At 36.1% G+C, this 21793-nt stretch overlaps 3 protein-coding genes across 3 annotated transcripts; all 3 read left to right on the forward strand.

Moving 5' to 3' along the window:
• The first annotated feature begins 6472 nt into the window (after positions 1–6472).
• LOC110941474 (30S ribosomal protein S9, chloroplastic) lies at positions 6473–9470 on the forward strand. The gene is made up of 2 exons (XM_022183108.2): positions 6473–6933; positions 8975–9470. Exons 1-2 carry the CDS (start codon positions 6583–6585, stop codon positions 9260–9262), a joined length of 639 nt encoding a protein of 212 aa, XP_022038800.1. The 5' UTR covers positions 6473–6582; the 3' UTR covers positions 9263–9470.
• A 6284-nt stretch (positions 9471–15754) lies between these two features.
• LOC110941473 (probable E3 ubiquitin-protein ligase ARI2) lies at positions 15755–19363 on the forward strand. Its single transcript, XM_022183107.2, has 6 exons — positions 15755–15884; positions 16208–16240; positions 16979–17258; positions 17346–17817; positions 18325–18864; positions 18940–19363. Exons 1-6 carry the CDS (start codon positions 15789–15791, stop codon positions 19040–19042), a joined length of 1524 nt encoding a protein of 507 aa, XP_022038799.2. The 5' UTR covers positions 15755–15788; the 3' UTR covers positions 19043–19363.
• Positions 19364–20123: 760 nt separating this feature from the next.
• On the forward strand, positions 20124–21714 carry LOC110941472 (protein JINGUBANG). Its single transcript, XM_022183106.2, has one exon. The coding sequence runs from the start codon at positions 20284–20286 to the stop codon at positions 21532–21534; it is 1251 nt and encodes a 416-aa protein (XP_022038798.1). The 5' UTR covers positions 20124–20283; the 3' UTR covers positions 21535–21714.
• The last annotated feature ends 79 nt before the right edge of the window (positions 21715–21793 follow it).

Here is a 21793-nt window from a genome sequence, read left to right on the forward strand (position 1 = left end):
ACTAGTTTATATACTTATTATCATGTTTTATGAGTGTTCAAACAGGTCACATATCATCTACATTACAGATTATGCAAGAAATCGCAAAATGACATTTCTGTTGACTTTTTCTAAGCACGTTTGACTCGATATTTGGACTAGTTAGAGTGGGAATCAGAGGGTGCCCTTTTAGGGGTTTAATGCCCACATGATTACCATCATATAACTATCTTTGATTCGACAAATCACTTGACCATTCGTGATTTATCGCAAAGTCAATCGTTAATTAAGACGGATTGACTTTTAGGCTAAAACTATGGAAAAACGAAACCACAAAGGGTTAGGCAACTTACAGAAGCTTGGTGCACGACTTAGAATGTTAGAAGAGTGCTTGAGAGCTCTAGAGATGGTTTAGAATGCAGGTTTGAGGTGTGTTTCACTTATGCACAATGCCTTGCCTTTTATAGTGAAAAAATGGACTTAAGATCATCACACATCAACCTACAAGGCATCATGGATGTTCAGCAGGTGGCCCTGGGTGCTAGGGGGCATGTAGAGGGCGCCCATGCTTCATTTATTGCTCAAATGATTGTTCACAACTTCAAACAGCAAGTCTGTCCAAGAATTCTGCATCTGGGACTTGTACGCGGCCCGCATTAGATTCAGGCTACATGCACGCGGGCCGCCTGAATCTTCATGTCAGGAAACGTATCCACAGGTGGCTCGCGGCCCGCATTAACTTGTTTATTTCACTCAGGCGGGCCGCCTGAGGCCTGATTTCCAAGATTTTCAAATCTTTTGTAATCATTAACCTGACCTTTCGGTTTCGAAGGGGTAACTTTGCGATTTGGCCCTCGATTATTTACCGTTAAGGGCCTCGTGACCTTTACTCGCATTATTAAGTCCCCGGTTAGTTTAATTACTATCCGAAAAGCCTTAACTTTCATTGTTGACGCTTTTAACCCCTCTCGTACGAATTTGATCATAACTTTCTCGTTTTAAAACGGAACTTCGCGAAATTTATATAGTATTTTCTAGTGAGTATATTTTACTGTTACAAAGCCTTGGGTTCGTCAAAGGGTCATTCAGAGGTATAAAAACATGTTGACACAGTTAACCCCTGCAGCTTGTAATTCCTCACTTTCTCCCGCGTTTCGCTCCGTACGATCCATGATTTATTCGTTTGAAGGTACGATCATCATTTAGGGTTACTATACAGTATATTTACCCTTCGTTGACATTTATAACCCTCGAATTTACATACTTTCAAGGTTTGTCAACCTTAGTCCTTTATTTAATATTCAATGCCACGTGTAAACTTATGACACGTGTTAACACATTATTGGACACAAAATTTCGAGGTGTTACACTAAATCTTTCCATGGTTGACCCGCTTCTAAGACTTGATCACTTTCGCCTTTCTACCATCCAAATCTGCCATATAACATTTTCATATCATTAGCCTTGACCGAGAAATCTATACATATATACATTCCTACGGTAAACATAACAATGACAAATATATTAAGTGAACCGATTATTGGTAAACACCTTTTGAATTCTTTTCTTCTTCCATGTTACCGGTTCAAGCCACCCCGTTGTTTCTCACGACTTATCTACCCGTTCATTGTTTTCAAACATACACCTACATGGAAGATACCACAAAAATTTGCTTTTGCTAAGTGAGGACTCATAATATTATATTTTTTTATCAAACATAAAGGAGTTTTCAATGCTCATGACGCCTAATGAAACAACATCAGACCACTACTTCATTATCTCGAGTCACGCATTTGTGACTTTTTCCGTTATAATACGGGAGTCCCTTTTTTCCACACCTCATGTATATCCCTGCTAATATAGAGTCAATGACACTTCAAAGTAAACCATTATTAAAGCAATTCAGTCAATAAAATAAAATGCTAAACTGTCACATAACTATGTTGTAATTCATTAAACAACATATGTGATTATCAACGACCATTGTTACTTAACATATTCTTAATAATTCATGTATGCATTCATAACCTGCTCAATTAGGTTATATAATTTTAACGACACAAGTGTCATTTATTCATAAACACTATACAATGAACACATGCATTTGCACATACGGGTCACAATGCCCATGACTTTTTAGTTTAGCATACACATTCCATATTCATGGAATCACTCACTTTAACTCATGTAAATATATATAATTATGTTGAGGTTTACAACAATAATAAGATCACTTCTGACGGGTTCTTTATAAAATCCCCAAGATTATGCAAGTGTTATAAAATTTATATTTTTCACTCAGCTTTGCGCAGCTGTAGTAATTCAGTATATTCCCCTCTTTACATAGAGTATTTCAGTTCAAACTAAAATTCTTAGTGACGGCATCTCAGAGATCTTTCCGTGGATATAAAATACGCCCCGAACGGACATTCGGTTGATTTACTATGAATTTTTAAAGATCAGCAAAAATCTGGAAATAAGTTGAATTTTCAGTACTTGGGTATCTCGACCCATTAACAATTTGCATTCTTTTTCAATGGGTTTAAACCCGGAAAACGTCACAAAAACAATATGCTATTGTTAATTCAAACCCTATTCAATAATTTGTATTAGACCGTCCACCTTAACTATAAGATTTCGAGTTAACAAGAATACTATTTAATTCAATACAATTTAAACACATTCGAGTCACTCACCTTCGCCCGTAGGAGTGTTGTTGCTTTATCATTCGTTTGACCCGTTGCCATCCAAACGTTACCTCACCTATCTTGACAACAAATCAAACTTGCAAATCTAATACCTAAGTATTTATTCACCCATCATCAATCATGCGTTCTAAATCATTCTTTTACCCCAAATTTGTTAATTGATTTATTACCATTCATTTGACCCGTTATCACCCATTTTGTATAACCACAAGTTACGGGTTAATACTATCATATTAAGATTTAAAAGCATACTTAAAATCACAAATTAATAATAACACATAAGTTATTGTTCTAAACCAAACCATATACCTCCATTTACCCAAATGACCCATAAGGTCGATTAGCCCATTCTTTGACATAACAAACTCATATGTGTCATTATGATAATATATAATAAACCAATTAACCAACTAGGTTTGTCATAGACTTGCACCCACTAATTAACTCTTGATTATTAACAAATCATTTCATGAAGTAAATATGGCAAATCTTTCAAAAATTCATTTTTATTTTGGTTTAGGCATTTAATCAAACACTTGTCGTGCGTACATCATCTAATGCACAATTTTCAAGTATTCTAAGCATACTTTTACTAGTTCATACCATGGATTATCATAGTCAATCAAATTCATCAATTCTTCTTAATCTACATCAATTTTGTCTATAATTTCCTACTCATAGAAGATTATACATCAAAGTTACTTATAGTTACATCTACATAAACATCACATTCATCATAATACTACATCAAATGGGTTTCTACTTTAAATCATCCAAATGACCAAAATCAAACATAATTCTTGTTCTATAGTGTAATCCTAACTTACAATTACACAAATTTTTACATGAACTCATGATTGGGTTGAAACACACTTTCTACAAAATCATGAAATTATGAAATTCAACTTACCACTTGTTGAGTAAACTTAGATGATTGCAAATTAAGGCTTATGCATATGATTTGCTTTGAATTTCCTTTTCAATTTTACTAACTTCTGATTTGTGAGGGTTTCCATCCTTTTTCTCCTGCCTGGAGCGACACACACACACACACCAGATATGTGTGTTTGTGTTTCAAGTTTTATTTTTAATAAACTTCTTTTTCCATGTACAAGTTTAGTCCCCCCAATTGAAGTGTTTACTTATTTTTTGGTCATAGTTCATTCATAAGATAATATTTCACATATATTCTAACTAAGTTATGCTTTCTAATTATTTTTGCACAAGTGTACGCTAAAACATTTTTGGGGTGTTACATTAAGGGCTTTACTTCACGTGTCCCAGTGGGGATATGTGTTGTGCATTCTACAACTCGCAGTCACGTCTGTGCATATTTCTCTGTCGATAACCTACTAGCCTTCACTTTATACATGTTTCATGTTGGTTATGCGTAAACGATTTCGAACTCTATTATTATTATCAAACTTGTATGCTCACCTTTACACTATGTGTATTGACCTCTATTTTTAACGTATGTGACAGGTGCTTAGGATGTTTTGCTGCTATGTAAGAATCAAGTTAGGATGGAGTCTTAGAAACAAACAATTTAATGAAATCTGAGTTGTCGGAATGGATAATTTGTCTTTGAGAACAATGTCTGTAATAACTGTTTTTATTTTATATGTTTGTGGTATGGGACATGAACCTTTAATATATTATAACTAATAGTTGTTATGGATTCTCCTGGACAATTTGTTTCGCTCAGTGCCGCGCCCCGATGTTTCCGCCATCGGTTGGGGTGTGACAGTTGATGTGTATTAGGAAGACTATCCTTCATAGACTGAATTAATTGCACCAATGCTTCTTGATTCGAGTTTATTTTAGTTTCCAATCTAGCGAAATTAGCATCATGATCATTGAGTCTCTGTTCCAACGACTGATTTCTCGTAGCCATTGTTGATTGATTCTGATCGAAAGAATGATCAAAATTGAGTTGAATTGAACTGAAATTGAACGAACAATTGATCAATTTCGATTGAAATGAACTGATTAGACTGAATTCTAACTGAATTGGAACAAAATTGATACCGAATTGAACGAATTATCGAAGTATTTCAACACAAGAGTGTCCAAGGATTGAACAGCTCTGATACCACTTGATAAGAATGAAGAGAGAATCTAGAGAGAAAGAAAAGATTTCATTATCACCAAGCTAGCTACTAAGGCTGTTACATCTTGTTATTATACTCACTAACTACTAACTACCTTCTAACAACAAACTAACTAAACATTTACCATTCTAGTCCCTCATCAGTCCCCTGTTTTACACTTTAGGCTTACAATCAATATTACATTTTAACCCTTTGACTATACATCCGTAACAGTGATACTTGATACTCATCTCATCCAAACATTGGCTGTTAAATAAATAACGTAGCTCTGGTTAGTTGATCAACCCATTTGTTGATGATCTGCCTCCACCACCTATTGTAGCATGATTGATACTTGCGGTGCTTTGATTCCCCAACAATGGTGAACGCTAACGAGTGTTTTGATCCAATGCTGATATCCTGAACAAAGCACTATCAGTTAGGGTGGTAAATGGAGATATCGAAACGCGTTTGAACACCGTATCTGACTTTAGTTATGGATGTGGTCATGCCTATATCTATAAGACATATCCAAGGGACTACTTAAGGTAATTTGCCACTTCCCTTAAAACTCCTTTCATGCATGATGTGCAAGTGTTCAAAGCACATGAATATCAAAAGTAAATCAACTTTTCAATAATACCCTTCACTCAAAAAAGAAAAACACGGGGTACAAGTCTTTATACTTATTGTACAACCCATGAAAGCCTTAAAATACTTAGAGATTAAATGAGCGGGACTTTAATGGGCTCCGAAAAATTCAAAATTTGAAACGCTTCATATCTCCCCCCTAGAACTATACTCCCATCTCTCATTTCACACAACCGCACCTCAAGGCTAGAGAGAGAAAAAGATGAATCCCCACCGCCCGAAACTCACCAACCTAAGTGATATGTTTCCCGCCGCATCGCGCGGGTAAATGGCTAGTATAGATATATAGGGGAAGGTTCAATTAAAAACTCCTTTTATCACGAGAACTCGAGAACTAACTAAAAAAGCCTAAAAAACATACCAATATATATATATATATGTGTATATATATATATATATATAGGGTTAGGTTAACGTATAATACCCCTTATCGTACAATATGTACACGCTCATCTCAGCCGTCAGATCTCCATCCCACATTGAAATCGCATGTTGGTTTTTTGTAACAATTTCGCATGTTGGTTTTTTAACATGCGAATTCATCAAAAATACCACATGCGAAATTGTTATAAAAAACCAACATGCGATTTTATCAAAATTATCACATGCAAAATTGTTACAAAAACCAACATGCGATTTCATCAAAATTGCAATTTCATCCATGCTATTTTATAACATGCGATTTTACATATCGTACGTTAAGAGATATTGTACAGTACACACACTCTCTCTCTCTCTATATATATATATATATATATTTCTTCTACCAATTTTCACTAGTTTTTGTGTATAAATTTTTTTTTTCAGAAAAAAAAAAATTGTAGTGCACATGTGTAATAATACACATGTGCATTACAATTTTTTTTGAAGAAAAGTTTTTTTTATATATAAAAAATAGCGATTTTTAATAAAAAAATTGTAAAAGAAAAAGTTTGGTATATTTTTTAGTCTTTTTTAGTTCCTTTCCGAGTTCTCGCGATAAAGTTAGCTTTCGCTTGAACTCTCCCCTATATATATTTATATATTTTAAATCAATCAAAGGGCATTTTGGGCAAACAAAACTTTTACGTTATCCTGAAAACCCCCCCTTTGCACACAGATAAACTTCATCTTCAACCAAATCTTCTTCTTCCCAGAGAGCACAACTTACGAAAATGGCGATTGCCCTCTCATCCCTCACATCCTCCTTCTCTTCTCTCTCTTTCTCCTCCCAAATCTCCCAAAAACCCTTTTCTCTTTCACTCACCCCGTCCCTAAAATCAACCAATTCATCTCAATTCCCCAAATCAAAACCCTCATCTCTCACCGTAGTTGCCACAGTCGCCGCTGAGCCTCTCACCGCCGATTTGGAGACTTTGAGTCTCGAAAAATATGTCAAATCTAGACTCCCTGGTGGCTTCGCTGCCCAGACGCTTATCGGCACCGGCCGCCGGAAATGTGCCATTGCTAGGGTGGTTATTCAGGAAGGTACCGGAAAGTTTATAATTAATTACCGTGATGCCAAGGTAAGTTTTTTTTTTTTTTTTTTTTTTTTTAATCAATTTTTTTATATGTTATTGAGTTATGAAGTATTTAGTTTATAAAACTACATCTGTTTGATAAAAGGATATGAAATATGTTGTGTTGCTAAGCACTCCAGGCACAGAATCTTAGGTAGCGTTCGTTTCATTGAATGGAATGGAATTAGGAAGTTTTTCTTTGTAAAATTGATCTTGGTTTGGGGAGGGAGGAATTTGAAATCCAATGAATTTCTTTAATCAATGAAATTTGTGACTATTTCAACATTCCATTCCATTCCTTCATTAGAGTGAAGGATTTCTAAGGAATGTTGAAATAGTCACAAATTTCATTAGAGTGAAGGATTTCAAATTCCTCCCTCCCCCAACCAAGATCAATTTTACAAAGAAAAACTTCCTAATTCCATTCCATTCCATGAAACGAACGCTACCTTAAAGTTAGTATTAAGTTTCAGCCACCACCCCTAAATAAGCCTGAAACATGTCTAAATCCCCTAGGAATGGTATTTTATAGCTTAAAAAAACCGTCGCTTTAAAGTGCGAGGAGCGCTTTTGGCAACATAGACTTGTTATCCTGCTAACCCATTCGTGTTATGGAGTCATAAACAGGTTAGACGGGTTGAACCTGTTTAGTCACATGTTTATAATCATGTCATTAGGATTAGGCATGTAAACGAAGCGAACGTTCGTGAACTGTTTGTGAACTTGTTCGACGGGAAGTTCGTTTATTTAATAAACGAACGAACATGAACAAAATTATTTGTTCGTTTTATTAAATAAACGAACATGAACACGTGTGTGGTTCGTTACATTTATGTTTGTGAACGTTCGTTTATGCTTGTTCATTTACGTTTGTTTGTTTGTTTATGTTTTAATAAATATATATGGAGTTGTATTTGTACAAATATGAACATAAAAAAAGAGGCTTTCTAACTACTTATATGTATATAACTAATTGATAACTGGGCTTTCCAATAATAAAAATAAGCTTTCCAATAGAACTTATTGTAATTAATCAATCATTTATATAAAAAAGCTACTTTATGTTCGTTTATGTTTGGTCATTAATGTCCATGTGTGTTGTTTTATGTTGGTGAAATTGTGTTCATTTAAGTTTGTTTGTTTATGTTCGTGAACTGTTCATTTAGGTCTTAAACGAACACAAACATGCCCATTTTCTTAAGTAACGAACACAAACAAAAAAACCTGTTTGATTATATGTTCATGTTTGGTTAAACTGAAATGAACGGTCACGACTGTTAGTGTTCGTTCGGTTCGTTTTCAGGCCTACATGTCATTAAGGTGTCTTTGTTATAGACCCAATCTGCTTACACCAGACCTGAACATTATATTTATGTCGAAAATCATGTCACGATAGCAAGTGGTGGAAAAAAAATCGCCAATTCTTTTTAGATCATAAGATGCAAAATTATATTTCTTGTTTCATGAAGTTCCTCATTTGGCAATTGGCATCATCAGTTGATCAATATAATCAAATTAATAGTACTGTAATTCTGTAAATATATCAAGATTTTTCTGTTTCATATTTCATCGATACCTTTAACCACTTCGCTGCTTCAAACCATAGTTGTTAATGGCGATGTATGTGCTACATAACGAATTGCGATAAATTAAAATAGCGATACACTAGAAAAAAGAATATTATATGTATATTATATCAAAATGCCCTGGTATATACGCTATTTTTCATATAGATTTAACAAAACCTAAAATCCAGTTATTTTATAGCTATATTTAATCGCTATTTATATTTAAAAAAATAATAACTAAAATCCCGCTATTTTTGGCTGCATACCCTGTAGCGACCTTCGACCTATACGCTACGCTATAGCGACCATAGCCACCGTTATTGACAACTCTTCTTCAAACATTAGTCGAGTTTGTTGGTGATATACGTGTACAAAACATGAAATAAACACTTAAAGATTGAGCTTTGCTGTTTTTTTTTTTTTTTTTTTTGATTTTTGATAATCTTTGACCCGTCATTTAAATATTGAATGTTATGCAGGAATATCTTCAAGGCAACCCATTATGGCTTCAATACATCAAAATCCCATTGGCAACATTAGGATACGAAACTAGCTATGATGTGTTTGTGAAGGCACACGGAGGTGGTCTTTCTGGGCAGGCTCAGGCAATATCTCTTGGTATCGCTCGTGCATTACTAAAAGTGAGTGAAGATCACCGAAAACCCCTTAGAAAAGAAGGCCTTCTTACTAGAGACGCAAGAATCGTTGAACGGAAGAAACCTGGTCTCAAGAAAGCTCGAAAAGCCCCACAGTTCTCCAAACGTTAAGATACGTTTTGGAAATTCATTTGTTGTTTTCTGCTGTAATTTGTTTTTAAATGTTACCTGTTTAAGGTTTCGGCATACTGGTTATGGAATGCAGTTGTAATTTGTTACAGCAGATTTTTATGATTATTGTAGAATATGGTTCTACTTATTGTATATTAGATGAATCTGTTGACCAAATGTTATATGTTCTGCTTCAACTTTGAGCTTATGCGTATTCTTGAGCATTTTGTCTGTAATAATTTTTCACTGCGTGTCGGATTTGTTAGAGATGGAGCGTGAAAACGTGTGAACTCAGTGAAGTTGATTCGGCCATATGGGCCAATCTCGCAGCATTTATTTAGGATGGTTACCTATAGGGTGTAAACGGGACGAGCCACTCATATGCAACTCGGGACTAGATCAGTAAAAGCTCGAAATGGGCTCGAGCCTAGACCTCACATAAAGCTCTTTTATTTATAATAAATTCATTAGCAAAAGCACCATATTTATTTGATCAAGTTGAAAATTTGTAATAAATTCGTGTGGAGGCGGCACGGTTTCCGGGCGAAAGCCGTAGCCAAGTCTGACTACCCAGCGCGGGCCCGGTTAAAACAACGTAAGTCTGGGCAGATCTTGGTTAGGGTCCCCGATTTGGGGATGTGAATAACCTTGAAAGAAGTTCACCTTTCAAAAAAAAGTTGAAAATTTGTAGCATTTAAAAACGCAAGGATATTAATATGGGCCACACTAAAAACTTTTATAAGGGAGTTTATTTGGTTAACCTTAAAGAGTTCTATGAGTTAGTCCATTTGCGAAGGGGTTCAATTCTTTAGAATCTTTAGTGGTAGTCACCTTTTCTCTCCACTTGTAATATGATTCCCTAAGAAATTCCTCACATGATGCTTGTTACACCACTAATTTTATGACTAGTAACAACAGTATAAAATATTGCACCCAACTCTTTCCTATTTTCAGCAAGTGATTTGAAATTAATAAATTCAAATTTATGTTTTTCTTTTATAACTTTTGATATACATGTTTTATAAAAAAACGAATATGATTTTGCGATGTGCTTATTTTTATCTACGTTCTGATATAAATTTTATCAAAAAACGGAATCGTATCAAATATAACGTTTTATAAGTCGTTAGTAACATTTTATATTCCGTCCTTTATAAAATTCATTTGTCCACACGAAAGGATGGTGGACTACAACTCCGCAGGAAAACCACGACTGATGATAGATGACTCGCACTATCAGAAGAAAACTCAAACAAACCACCAAACTAGGACATCAACATCAATTGATGCCCAATTGACGAACACGAATATGTGAAATGGGATTTATTTAAAAGTAAAAAAGAAAAACTGTAACCAGTTTTCCTTGATAGCAGAAGCCGTTCGATTTGATGGTTCTGAACACTACATAGACTGCCAGATCGAATGGTCGTTAAAACAAGATTATAGGGGAGTGTGTATAGAAAGGGCCCTTTTCCTACCTTTACTTTTTATGATGGGATGATGCTATTATTGAAAGTTTTAGAGATTGTTGCCGACATTTCACATATTTCATTTAACAAATCCCATTTATTCAAAGAGAAAGAACACTCAGACTCTAGACTCTTGATAATCATTGTGAACTTGAGAACATGAAACTCAACACTCAGACTCTTGATAATCATTGCGTTTTTTAGCAAGCACGACTGATGATTCTGAAACTCGTTTTCCCTGATAGCAGAAGCCGTTCGATTTGATGGCTCTGAACGCTATATAGACTGCCAGATCAAAACCCTATCTATACGATCATATACCATTATATGGCCCGTATAAAGCAATATATGATCATGATTGTTTTAACATGGTGTATACGGGCCGTATAAGGTTATACAGAATCATATAAACTGACAAAGGCTGCGCCCATAGACTTTGTCAGTTCATTTTATTCTATACGAGTCGTATAACCTTATACGGCCCGTATACACCACGTTAAAACAAGATTTTACCATGTGTTAATATTAACACCCCTTAACTAATCATGTGTGCATTGATTTTACCGGTAAAAGACCGATTTTTACCTATAAATACCGATACCGTACCACTCCAATACCGGTACAGTATCGGTCCCGTACCGTACCGAACGTTTTCAGTACCGGTACAATTTTGATGATTTTAGGTACCAGTAGCATGCTCATCCCTAGTGGTGATGGTGGTGGGTGGGATAGAGAGGGTGTGTATGTGTATGTTTAGTGAGAAAGGGTGGGTGTGGTGGGTAGGTTTTATTTGTTTTTTTTTAAATGATTTATGCATTATGACAGAAAAAGACAGTAATACCTTCATATGGATTCCACATGATATGATTTAAATAAAAAAGTTAACTGAATTAGGGTCATAGGACAATTTTTGCAATTTGGTATAAATATAAATGCTAATTTTTTTTTTGTAATTTACCCTATTATGATTCATATAAATAATAGACTCCTGAACCTAATAAAAATGGTAGAAACTTCAACTTATGTATCAAAGAATTAATTACGTGGTTAGTACCTGATGTTTACTTGTTTTGCCATTTTGATACTTTTTTAGGAATTACACTACCGGTATCAACTTTTACAAATTGTTTCATCATTGGTACTCGTGGTTGTAAAAGTTGTTACCAACTGTGTAATTTTCAATAAATAAATAAATATGAAAATCATAAAATTGAAAAACCACATGTACTAACCATATAATTAATTCTTTATTAAATAAACTTAATTTCGTTCGAGGTGATGTAATGTTGGCTGGATTAGAGTTTTTAACAATCTCATAAGTAATATCTGCAAGGGGCAGACTTGCTCAACTTCGTATCGGTAGTGTATTTTTTTCGGTTTTGTACAAAGGATACCCCTAAACAACTATGAGGATACCCCTGAAAAAATAAGTTTGTAAGCCCAAAAGCTGTTTAGCATTTATATCTAGCCCAACAAAAAATACAAAAGTAGAAATCAGTTTATAATTGATAGGCAACCCAATTCTTATTTAAAATTGTAAGCCCAAAACATTTAATTGATAAGGAAGCCCAATTATATTGATTAATAGCTAGCCCAATAGTCTAATACGTAATAAACTAATAACCCTTTGAATATGATTAATAGCTAGCCCAATAGTCTAATACGTAATAAACTAATAACCCTTTGAATATGAAGTGGCTGTGGCACGACATTTGTGGAAGACTGAATGATTAGGAAACGAAACAACAAAGACTCAAAGTCGAACAGGGAGCACTCCTACGTGCAAAATTGTTCAATTTGAATAGGGAACACTGTCACACCCCAACCGATGGCGGAAACATTGGGGTGCGGCACTGAGTGAAACAGATTGTCCAGGAGAATCCATAACAACTACAATTACCAAATATTTAACATCATGTCCCATATCACAACATATAAAAACAGTGATTACAGACATAGTGTTCTGAAAGACAAATATTGTTCCAACAACTCAGATTTTATTTAATTCGTTTCTAGACTCTCCTAGCTTGATTCCATGACATCCAGCAAATAAAAGCGTCCTAAGCACCTGTCACATACGTTAAAATAAAAGTCAATACACATAGTGTAAAGGTGAGCATACAAGTTTAATAGTATAATAGTAGTGAAAGCGGTTTACGCATAACCAACATGTAACACGTAGAAATGTGAAGCAAGTAGGTTATCGACAATGAAATATGCATAGACGTGACTGCGAGTTGTAGAATGCGCAACACATATCACCACTGTGACACGTGAAGTAATACCCTTTACAACCCCTGTCCACCATAGGTGCTGAGTCCAAACTATAGTACTATCGTTGCTAAGGTGTCAGGCAACAATCACTGTGTAAACATAACATACAAGCATTCATCGAATAACACGTATAACATGCGAGAGCGGTTAGCGCATAAAAAGGTGTTTGCGTTGTGTGATCGATGTGATTTAATATAGGTAACGTATGTAACACCCAAAAGTGCTTAAAGCAAAAAAAGGATCGAGTATACTCACAGTTCGTGTTTAATAAATAAACACAAGCTTGGATTGAAGGGAGCGCTTGAAAGATTAGCCTGATTAGAGAACGATAGTGTGAGTGATAAACAGTGTGTAAAACAGTGTGTCAATGAGTTGTGGGACGGATGGTGGTCCGATCGGATGACCGTCCGGACGGACCATTCGGTCGGAGGGTCGTCCGTTTGGGAGGGTTGTGTTTGTGTATTGCTTGAACTTTGAAGTTTTCGTTGTAGCATTCTAAAAGGTGTGAAGTGTATCTACTTATCAGGTCGTCCGGTCGGATGGTCATCCGAACGGATGGCCGTTCGCTCGGATGGTGATCCGTTGGATACTGATATACTTTGAAGTTTTTGTGAAAATTGTTTAAGTGCTGATCATACAAGTCACCTGGTTGAATAATCGTTTAATCGGATGGTGGTCCGATCGGACGGCTATCCAATTGGCAACCTTTTTGTTTAAAACTTGTAAAATCAGTTTAGAAAGTTTGCGGTTTGACGGAGACGGTATGACGACGTGTTAAATAACAGAGATCTCATCAAGTCCAACTCATCCGTTCGGACGGGAATCACCCCGTTCGATCCGAATCAGCGGTTCTTGACGGGATTTCATGTTCAAACCGCGAATCGGTCGTCTTCTCCGATAGGAATCCATTCTCGGTCTGGCACTTCACTAGTGAATGAGTAAAAGGCCCGAACGAGCTCAGATTCTATCGGTTTTGAGTAAAAAGTGAAAGATGTTGAAGAAAAGTGGAAATCAGTTGGAAAATGTTTAGTTTTAGGTGAAATCAGTGTTTAAACATTATAGAAATCCTCTAGATCTGAGTTGTTCTTGGTTAGATGAGATCATACTTCCATGTTTATACGAACTCCATGATGATGTCACCTTAGAACAGCTCGAATCCAGTGATTTCACGGTGGAAAAGTGGGATTTGTTGGTGAAATCGATGAGAAAGTGTGTAAAGATCAAGGAAGTACAAGAATTAGAGTGGAAACTTACAAGAATCGCGAGGAATCGAGAGAAAATAGCCTGAGAATGCACTAGGTCGGAGGGAGCTGTCACATCAAGTGAATAGTGATGTGACAGGTGAGGTATTTATAGGTGAGGAGGAGAAGAGGCGGTGGAAGTTTAATGGGTCGGATGGCTTTTCGATCGGATGGCCATCCGGTCGGATGACCATTCGATCGAATGGTCCTTCGATTGAAGGGCTTGTGCGAGTTAGTTTCCGACTTCCATTTCGTGTGTTGAGCGTTGCGTTGCGAGTAAGCGATGCGATAGTATTAAACAATAGTTACACAAATAACATAACTCCTAATATTCACATAAGTAAACTTTAATTTCGAGTCCGCGATGAGATTGCGTTGCTATAAAGTTGCGATTGCGTTTGTGAATAATCATCCCAAAACAAATATAAGCATGCACAAGTAACACATAATAGCACACACACATAAAACAATACCAATAACTGCGATTCGAGTTGCGATGCGTTAGCGATGTGATTTAGTATTTAGTAGATTAGCGTTTGATTGCGTTTATCGCATTGTTAGTTCATATATTACAAATCGTACATCAAAATAGCGGTAACTAACGTACATCGATTATCGGGTTAAGAGTACAAGCAATAATTAAGCCAATAATGATAGATCTGATTAGCAATCTTTTCTTCCTTTGACTTGTACTTTGACTTGTACTTTGATTTTAAAAATCGGGTTGTTACAAACACTCATCAGCACTGATTCATTATTCATCTTTAATCGAACAGGAGGGAAAACAAAAACAAGCAGCACCGTCCATCGATTCATCTAATTCGAACAAGCAGAAATCGAAGTTTGTTTGTGAATTGTGAGTATTCTTTATTCCTTTTTTTCTTGTGCTTTTCGTTGATTGTTTGATTATTTGATTTCTTGGTAATTTGTAATTTTTATATTTATACTTTTGTATTTTTCGTTGTTAAACTAGGGATTGTTGTTCAATCTTGAGTTCTTTGAAATGATGATGATAATTTTGCAAACTTGAATGTAATAAGTGATCTTGCACGTGTTATGGTTGAAACGGGAACACATAGTTCTTGTCCTTTAGTTTATCGAGTAGTGAAACTAGCTTTGCTTTTACCGGTTGCAACCGCAACTGTTGAAAGATGTTTTTCGAAATTGTAGCTTGTCAAGACGGATTTACGCAATCGAATGAGCCCGGAATTTTTTAACAATGCTATGGTTTGTGCGGTCGAAAATGATTTTTTACATGAAGTAAAAGATGCCGATGTGATAGAACGATTTCATGCTATGAAAAAAAAGAGACCAAATCTATTAGGTATTTGTTTTACTGTATTTATTTATTTATTGTCGTTTCTTTTAATATTGTATGATTGCACAGTGAATTTTTTTTTCCGGGATACCCCTGAGTTCATGTTCTAGTTCCCCTCACTATATATGTGTCATTTTATAAGATATTATACATAGGGTACGTAAATGTAACTTAAAATCCTATATTAACTCTAAAAATCTTCTTGTAGAATAATGTAACAGTAAATGGATTCTGATAGTAGCGATTATTACGATGACGACGGTATCGACGTTGAAGTTTCAGATGCTGATTCAGAGAGCCCCAATGGTTCGTCTTGTAAGGTAATTAATTAACCGATTAACATTTATCACCCACTAAAATCTCATGCAAATATTTATTAATTTCCCCTGTTTTTTTAGTACCCTAATAACAGGGTTTAGGGTTTGTTTTCTGTACTCTTTGCAAACTAATGTTTTGCAACTAACGTTTATTAATCTGTATTATATAATTATGTTTACATTATAATAAATATGTAATTACAGTTACAAAATTGATCTGGGATAAACAGGGTACTATTTATTTTTGTGTTGTAACTCTGTTTTTTCTATTGGTTTATTGTAGTTAAAATGATATTTACTGACTTTTTTCTTTTGGCTTTGCATAGGTTATCACAAAAGAGTGTCTGTTGGCTGCACAGGTGAGGCCTGTTGTCTGTCTACACATGGTGATGAATAAAAAAGTTTGGTGGCAAATTAGTTTTTAATAATTCAAATTATAACTCATTGGCGGATAATAATTCATGCCGACTGACCAATGACACTTGGCACTCCTAGTTTTGACTTTAGTTGCTAAAGGCAATCTCACTCTAAGGCTGCACGGTACGGGGGCGTCCTTGGGACGTCGTGGGGCGGCGCCGGCCCTCCTCTCCATTTCCTTTGCATCGTCGGCGTCTTCTTCGTCTTGCTGCTGTCGCTGAGGCCAGGACTCCCTCCTCTCGCACACATATACATACAACACATATATACATATTTTTAGCCCCATCCTCCATTTCCCCTGGTCCATCCTTGGAGGGGCATCCTCCTTGAATGTTGACGTGACGCTGACGTGGAGGGGCATCCTCCAAGGACTTGCCTCCTCCACACCGAGTAGCCTAATGAAAAAGTGACCTAGTCTGCCCAAAATGAACAACTGATTGATTTTATCCAAATCAGAGTGTCATAAATTGTTTTGAACAACATAAATGAATGTTCGGGTCACACAACGTTACGTTTTTTTTTGTTAGAGTGGGATTTCTGAAAGTTGGGAGTGTTGTAGGCCACAAGGCCGGTGTGGATTACTATCCACCAGTGGAGTGGGACAGAGTTTGGATTATTAAAATCTAATTTGCCATAATCATATCGGTATGAGTCTAAGGTCATTTTGTTTACTTATGCAGAGAGAAGACCTGCAAAAAGTAATGGACTTGCTATCTTTAACAGAGCATCATGCGCGAACTCTACTTATACATTATAGATGGGACGTCGATAATGTCTCTGAAGTGTTGGTGAACAAGGGAAAAGATCGGCTTTATGAAGAAGCATGCGTGACAGTACGTAAAAATGGCCGTAGTTCTTCATTACAAAGCTCTTCTTTAACAACTTGTGAAGTCTGCATGGAGGAAGTTCCTGTCAACAAAATGACCACAATGGATTGTGGCCATTGTTTTTGCAACAATTGTAAGTAAAAAAAAAAAACTTTTTACATCAAATGTTCCATGTAACAAGAATCTTAACACTGTCTTTAAATTGTTTCCTGATTTCAAGGTTGGACAGAACACTTTCTGGTTAAGATAAATGAGGGACAAAGTAGGCGCATTAGTTGCATGGCTCACAAATGCAATGTAGTTTGTGATGAGGGTAAAATTAGAATCAATGTCGGTGAAAAGGACCCTGATCTTGCGGAGAAGTTTGATCGGTACATTTTAGAATCGTATATTGAAGATAACAAAAGGGTAAAATGGTGTCCTAGTGTTCCACATTGTGGATATGCCATTCGGGTAGAGTATGATGAATTTTGTGAGGTCGAATGTGCGTGTGGTGTTCAGTTTTGTTTTAGTTGTTCTTCTGAAGCACATTCTCCTTGTTCCTGTAAAATGTTGGAGCTTTGGAACCAAAAGACAAAGGATGGTATGGATTGGATAAAGATTAATACAAAAAATTGTCCCAAGTGTCATAAAACAGTTGAAAAGCATGGAGGATGCAATCTTGTACTATGTATATGTGGCCAACCATTTTGGTGAGAATCTTTGCCAATTATGTGATCATTACATTTTTTTTGCAAATATATTGAATGTTAGGTCATTAAAGTTTGATTAGTTTAAGGTAACCAGTTATTATTTTTAATTTGTAATTACGTGTGTTCTAAACAAGTTCAGGACTTTAGTATGCGTTTTTCGTGTTTTCCTAATCAATTTACGGAGTTTAATATACAAACTTCGGTTTTTTCTGTGTAAAATAAGGAACCATGTTGGATTTTTATGATACTTACCGAAACTATTTTTACTGGGGTTTAAAAGATGTCGTTTTCTTCTTCTTTTTTTCATAAAATATTTATTCATTGAATATCATATAACTATTAGTTGTCCTCAGGGGGGACATCCTAGTAGTTAGTGGTGTGCTCCACAACCAGAAGTTTGAGAGTTCAAATCCTGTAGAAAGCATGTATTGTTGTATTTATCTTAGAAAAATATAGGAATTGTTGTTAAAAAAATATAAATACTAGCTATTTTCTGTGATTTTGTAGTTGGTTATGTGGTGGAGCAACTGGTTTACGACACAACTGGACCAGCATACACGGTCACACTTGTGAAGAGGAGCATATGGCTAAGGCTGCACGTGCAAAATCCGATAGTTTACGTTATATGCACCATCTTGATCGTTTTAAAGCTCATATAGACTCTTTGAAGGCCGAAACCGCTCTAAAGAAGAAGTTACAGTCAAAGATATTGAGTATGGAAGCTCGTGACAAACAAATCGTGGATTATAGTTGGGTGACAAATGGCGCTGAAAGGCTTGTCATATCTAGGCGAATTCTTTCGTATTCCTACCCGTTCGCGTATTTTATGTTTGGTGATGTTTTTGTCAGTGAACAAATGACAAAAGATAAACGAATCATCAAACAAAACTTATTTGAACAGCAGCAACAGCAAGTTGAGAGTCATATCGAGAAACTCTCGCTTTTTCTTGCGGAACCGTTTGATGAATACCCTGAAGATAAGTTTAAGGAATCAAAAATGAAGATCATCACACTTACTGGTGTTATGGATCGCCTATGCAAGAATTTGTGAGTACATGTTTTTGATCCTTTTGACTTTTAGTGCTTTTAGTTTTGAAGTCAAACTTATATAGTTGCATGCAGGTATGATTGCATTGATAATGAGATATTGCTTGATTTGGGAACAACAATTAACATAGCGCCTTACCGATCCAAGGGTGCAGATAAGGCTGAGGAGATTGATTAAGGTTAAAGTAGTTTTCTTTATGAAGTTGTCTAGCGGAATATGGCTGTAGATAGTTATTTATTAGAGAAAATTACTAAAATAGACGTTTGATTTATCAAAATTACCATAATAGACAAACGTCGGCTAAGACAGCAAATTTGACGGATAGCCCGGCAAATTTGTTGGCAAAAAACACCATCTAAGCCTTAGCCGGTGATTAATGTCTTTCAGGAAATTGGTAGTCAACTTTGTCTATTTTTTTAATTTTCCCAATTATTATTTTATTTGGAACAACCTTTTGTGAATTTCTGACATGTATAACAATTGGTTTGTTTGAGTCAAGCATGTGAACATATTTTGGTAAACAAGTCGTGTTTGTGTTTATCGGATAGGTTTGCACATTAACCTGATTAATTGTTTATTTTTTTAAATATGTTTTATATAATAGTTTAAACTATGTAGGTATGTTTTATGGCAAGATTTATAGGTTAAAAAATAAACAAATTAAAATAATATGTAAATTTAGATGTTTAAAGTAATAATATGGAAAAATAACTATTTTTGGGTTAAACTGTGTGTTCGTTTTAACATAATTATACGTGTTGTGTTCATGCTCATATTTCATATTTGTGTTAGGGTTGGTATAAATCTTTTGGATTCGTGTTGGGTGAACCCGCGCACACAACCAATTAGCAGCCATATTTTTATAACATGTCTTTAAAAATATATTAATCACCGTTTTAACTTGACATGATTCTCTATAAAAGTATACATACAAAGCCGAAAACAAAAAGTTCCTTAAAAGCACAAAATTGATGGAAACGTGTAATCGAGCATCATTTTTGGTTGTGAGTGCATTTAATTCCTTGCATTGGAATAGTCTGACTGAATAATTTTCTCTGGGAAGTGCTGAAAATTTTGATTCATGCCGGAAGTCCAGAAAGAACATGAATTTGATGGACACGTGACATAATTTGGTCGCGGCCGCTAAATATTATTTTATTAACAAAACTAAAATTACTCAATATGTAAGCACTTGTTTAACAAATTTTGATAATCGTAAATATTTGATCAAAGAAAGGATCCCCATAATTCTCTCTGATTCACCAAAAATATGATAAAAAGTTATCTTCTAAAAAATCATTCCATGTCATCATATCCCTTGATCCATAGCAAAGTTCTTCTTAAAAATCATTCTATTGTTACAAATATAAGAAACTGTTAAAACCGTTAACAAGATTCATATCTGTTATTCAAAAACAATGAGAGAAGGAGGAAGAAGGCTTTCGGATCCAAACTTTTCATTCCACTTTTCCGACACGGATGGAGAAATCAGCGACCGTCATAGCGACTTCTCTGGTAACGAACCCGTGGGCTCTCCAATGATGAAGTCACCGTGGAACCCGGGTACACCATGGACCATGGCTAGCCTGGATGAGGACTCAAGTTGTCCCAAGAACACGCTCGTAGGCTCGTTGGTGAGGGAAGAAGGGCATATATATTCCCTTGCAGCCTCGGGTGACCTCCTTTACACGGGATCCGACAGCAAGAATATTCGTGTATGGAAAAACATGCAGGAGTTTTCGGCCTTCAAATCCAATAGTGGATTAGTGAAGGCCATTATAGTATCCGGAGAAAAGATTTTCACCGGACATCATGATGGTAGGGTTCGGGTTTGGAAAGCTAGCTCCAAGAACCCGAGCCATTACCATCGGGTAGGTACATTCCCATCTGTCTTTGGCGTCTTTGGTGTCTCAATAAGGCCGATTCATCGGAAACATACCGCGGTTTGGATCAAACACTCCGACGTCATTTCGTGCCTTAGTTTAGATCAAGAAGTTGGTTTGCTTTATTCGGGTTCATGGGATAGGACGTTTAAAGTATGGAAAATGTCAACCTCGAAATGTGTCGAATCGGTAAAGGCTCATGATGATGCGGTTAACTCGGTCATCTCGACAGTTGAAGGGTTTGTGTTCACTGGGTCCGCAGATGGGTCGGTCAAGGTCTGGAAACGAGAAGGGAAAGGAAGAAAATCATTAAAGCATATCTACGTGAAGACGTTATTGAATCAAGAAAGTGCGGTAACCGCTTTAACAGTGTCGAAAAACGGATCGTTTGTGTACAGCGGGACGTCAGATGGAATAGTAAATTTTTGGGAGAGAGAAAACCAGCTAGCGCACGGTGGTTTGCTTAATGGGCACAAGTTAGCGGTTCTATGTCTTTCGGCTGCTGGAAGTTTGGTGTTTAGTGGGTCCGCTGACAAAATGATATGTGTGTGGAAAAGGGAAGGGCTTATCCACACATGTATGTCGGTACTCACCGGCCATTCTGGGCCGGTGAAGTGTCTGGCGGTGGTCAGGGAGATGGAGTCGACCACTGCCAGAAGATGGAAGGTATATAGTGGGAGTTTGGACAAATCAATCAAAGTTTGGAGTGTGTCGGAATTGGCCCCAGTCATGCAACAAATGACTGTTGTGCAGAATGGAAGTCAAGTACGGTCGGCCAAATATTGATTGTTCTTGTTTGTTTTGTTCAAGGGGCTTATTTTGTGATCTACTGCCTTGTGTATATGTGTGCTTCCGGTTGTAATTTCTTCCTGTACAATTGTTGGTTTCAAATTTTTCGTTTTCATGTATATTTCATGATTGTACCAAAAAGAAGTAACTTGATATGATGGAGACCGAGTTGCACTACATTTGTATCTTGTCTTATTGTCTAACTAGCCTAAGACCCCGCGAGCTTCGCGGGTGGCTAAACACCAACTAAACACAT

This window comes from Helianthus annuus, chromosome 5 (genome assembly GCF_002127325.2).
Source record: "Helianthus annuus cultivar XRQ/B chromosome 5, HanXRQr2.0-SUNRISE, whole genome shotgun sequence".
In the NCBI taxonomy this organism is placed as follows: Eukaryota; Viridiplantae; Streptophyta; class Magnoliopsida; order Asterales; family Asteraceae; genus Helianthus; species Helianthus annuus.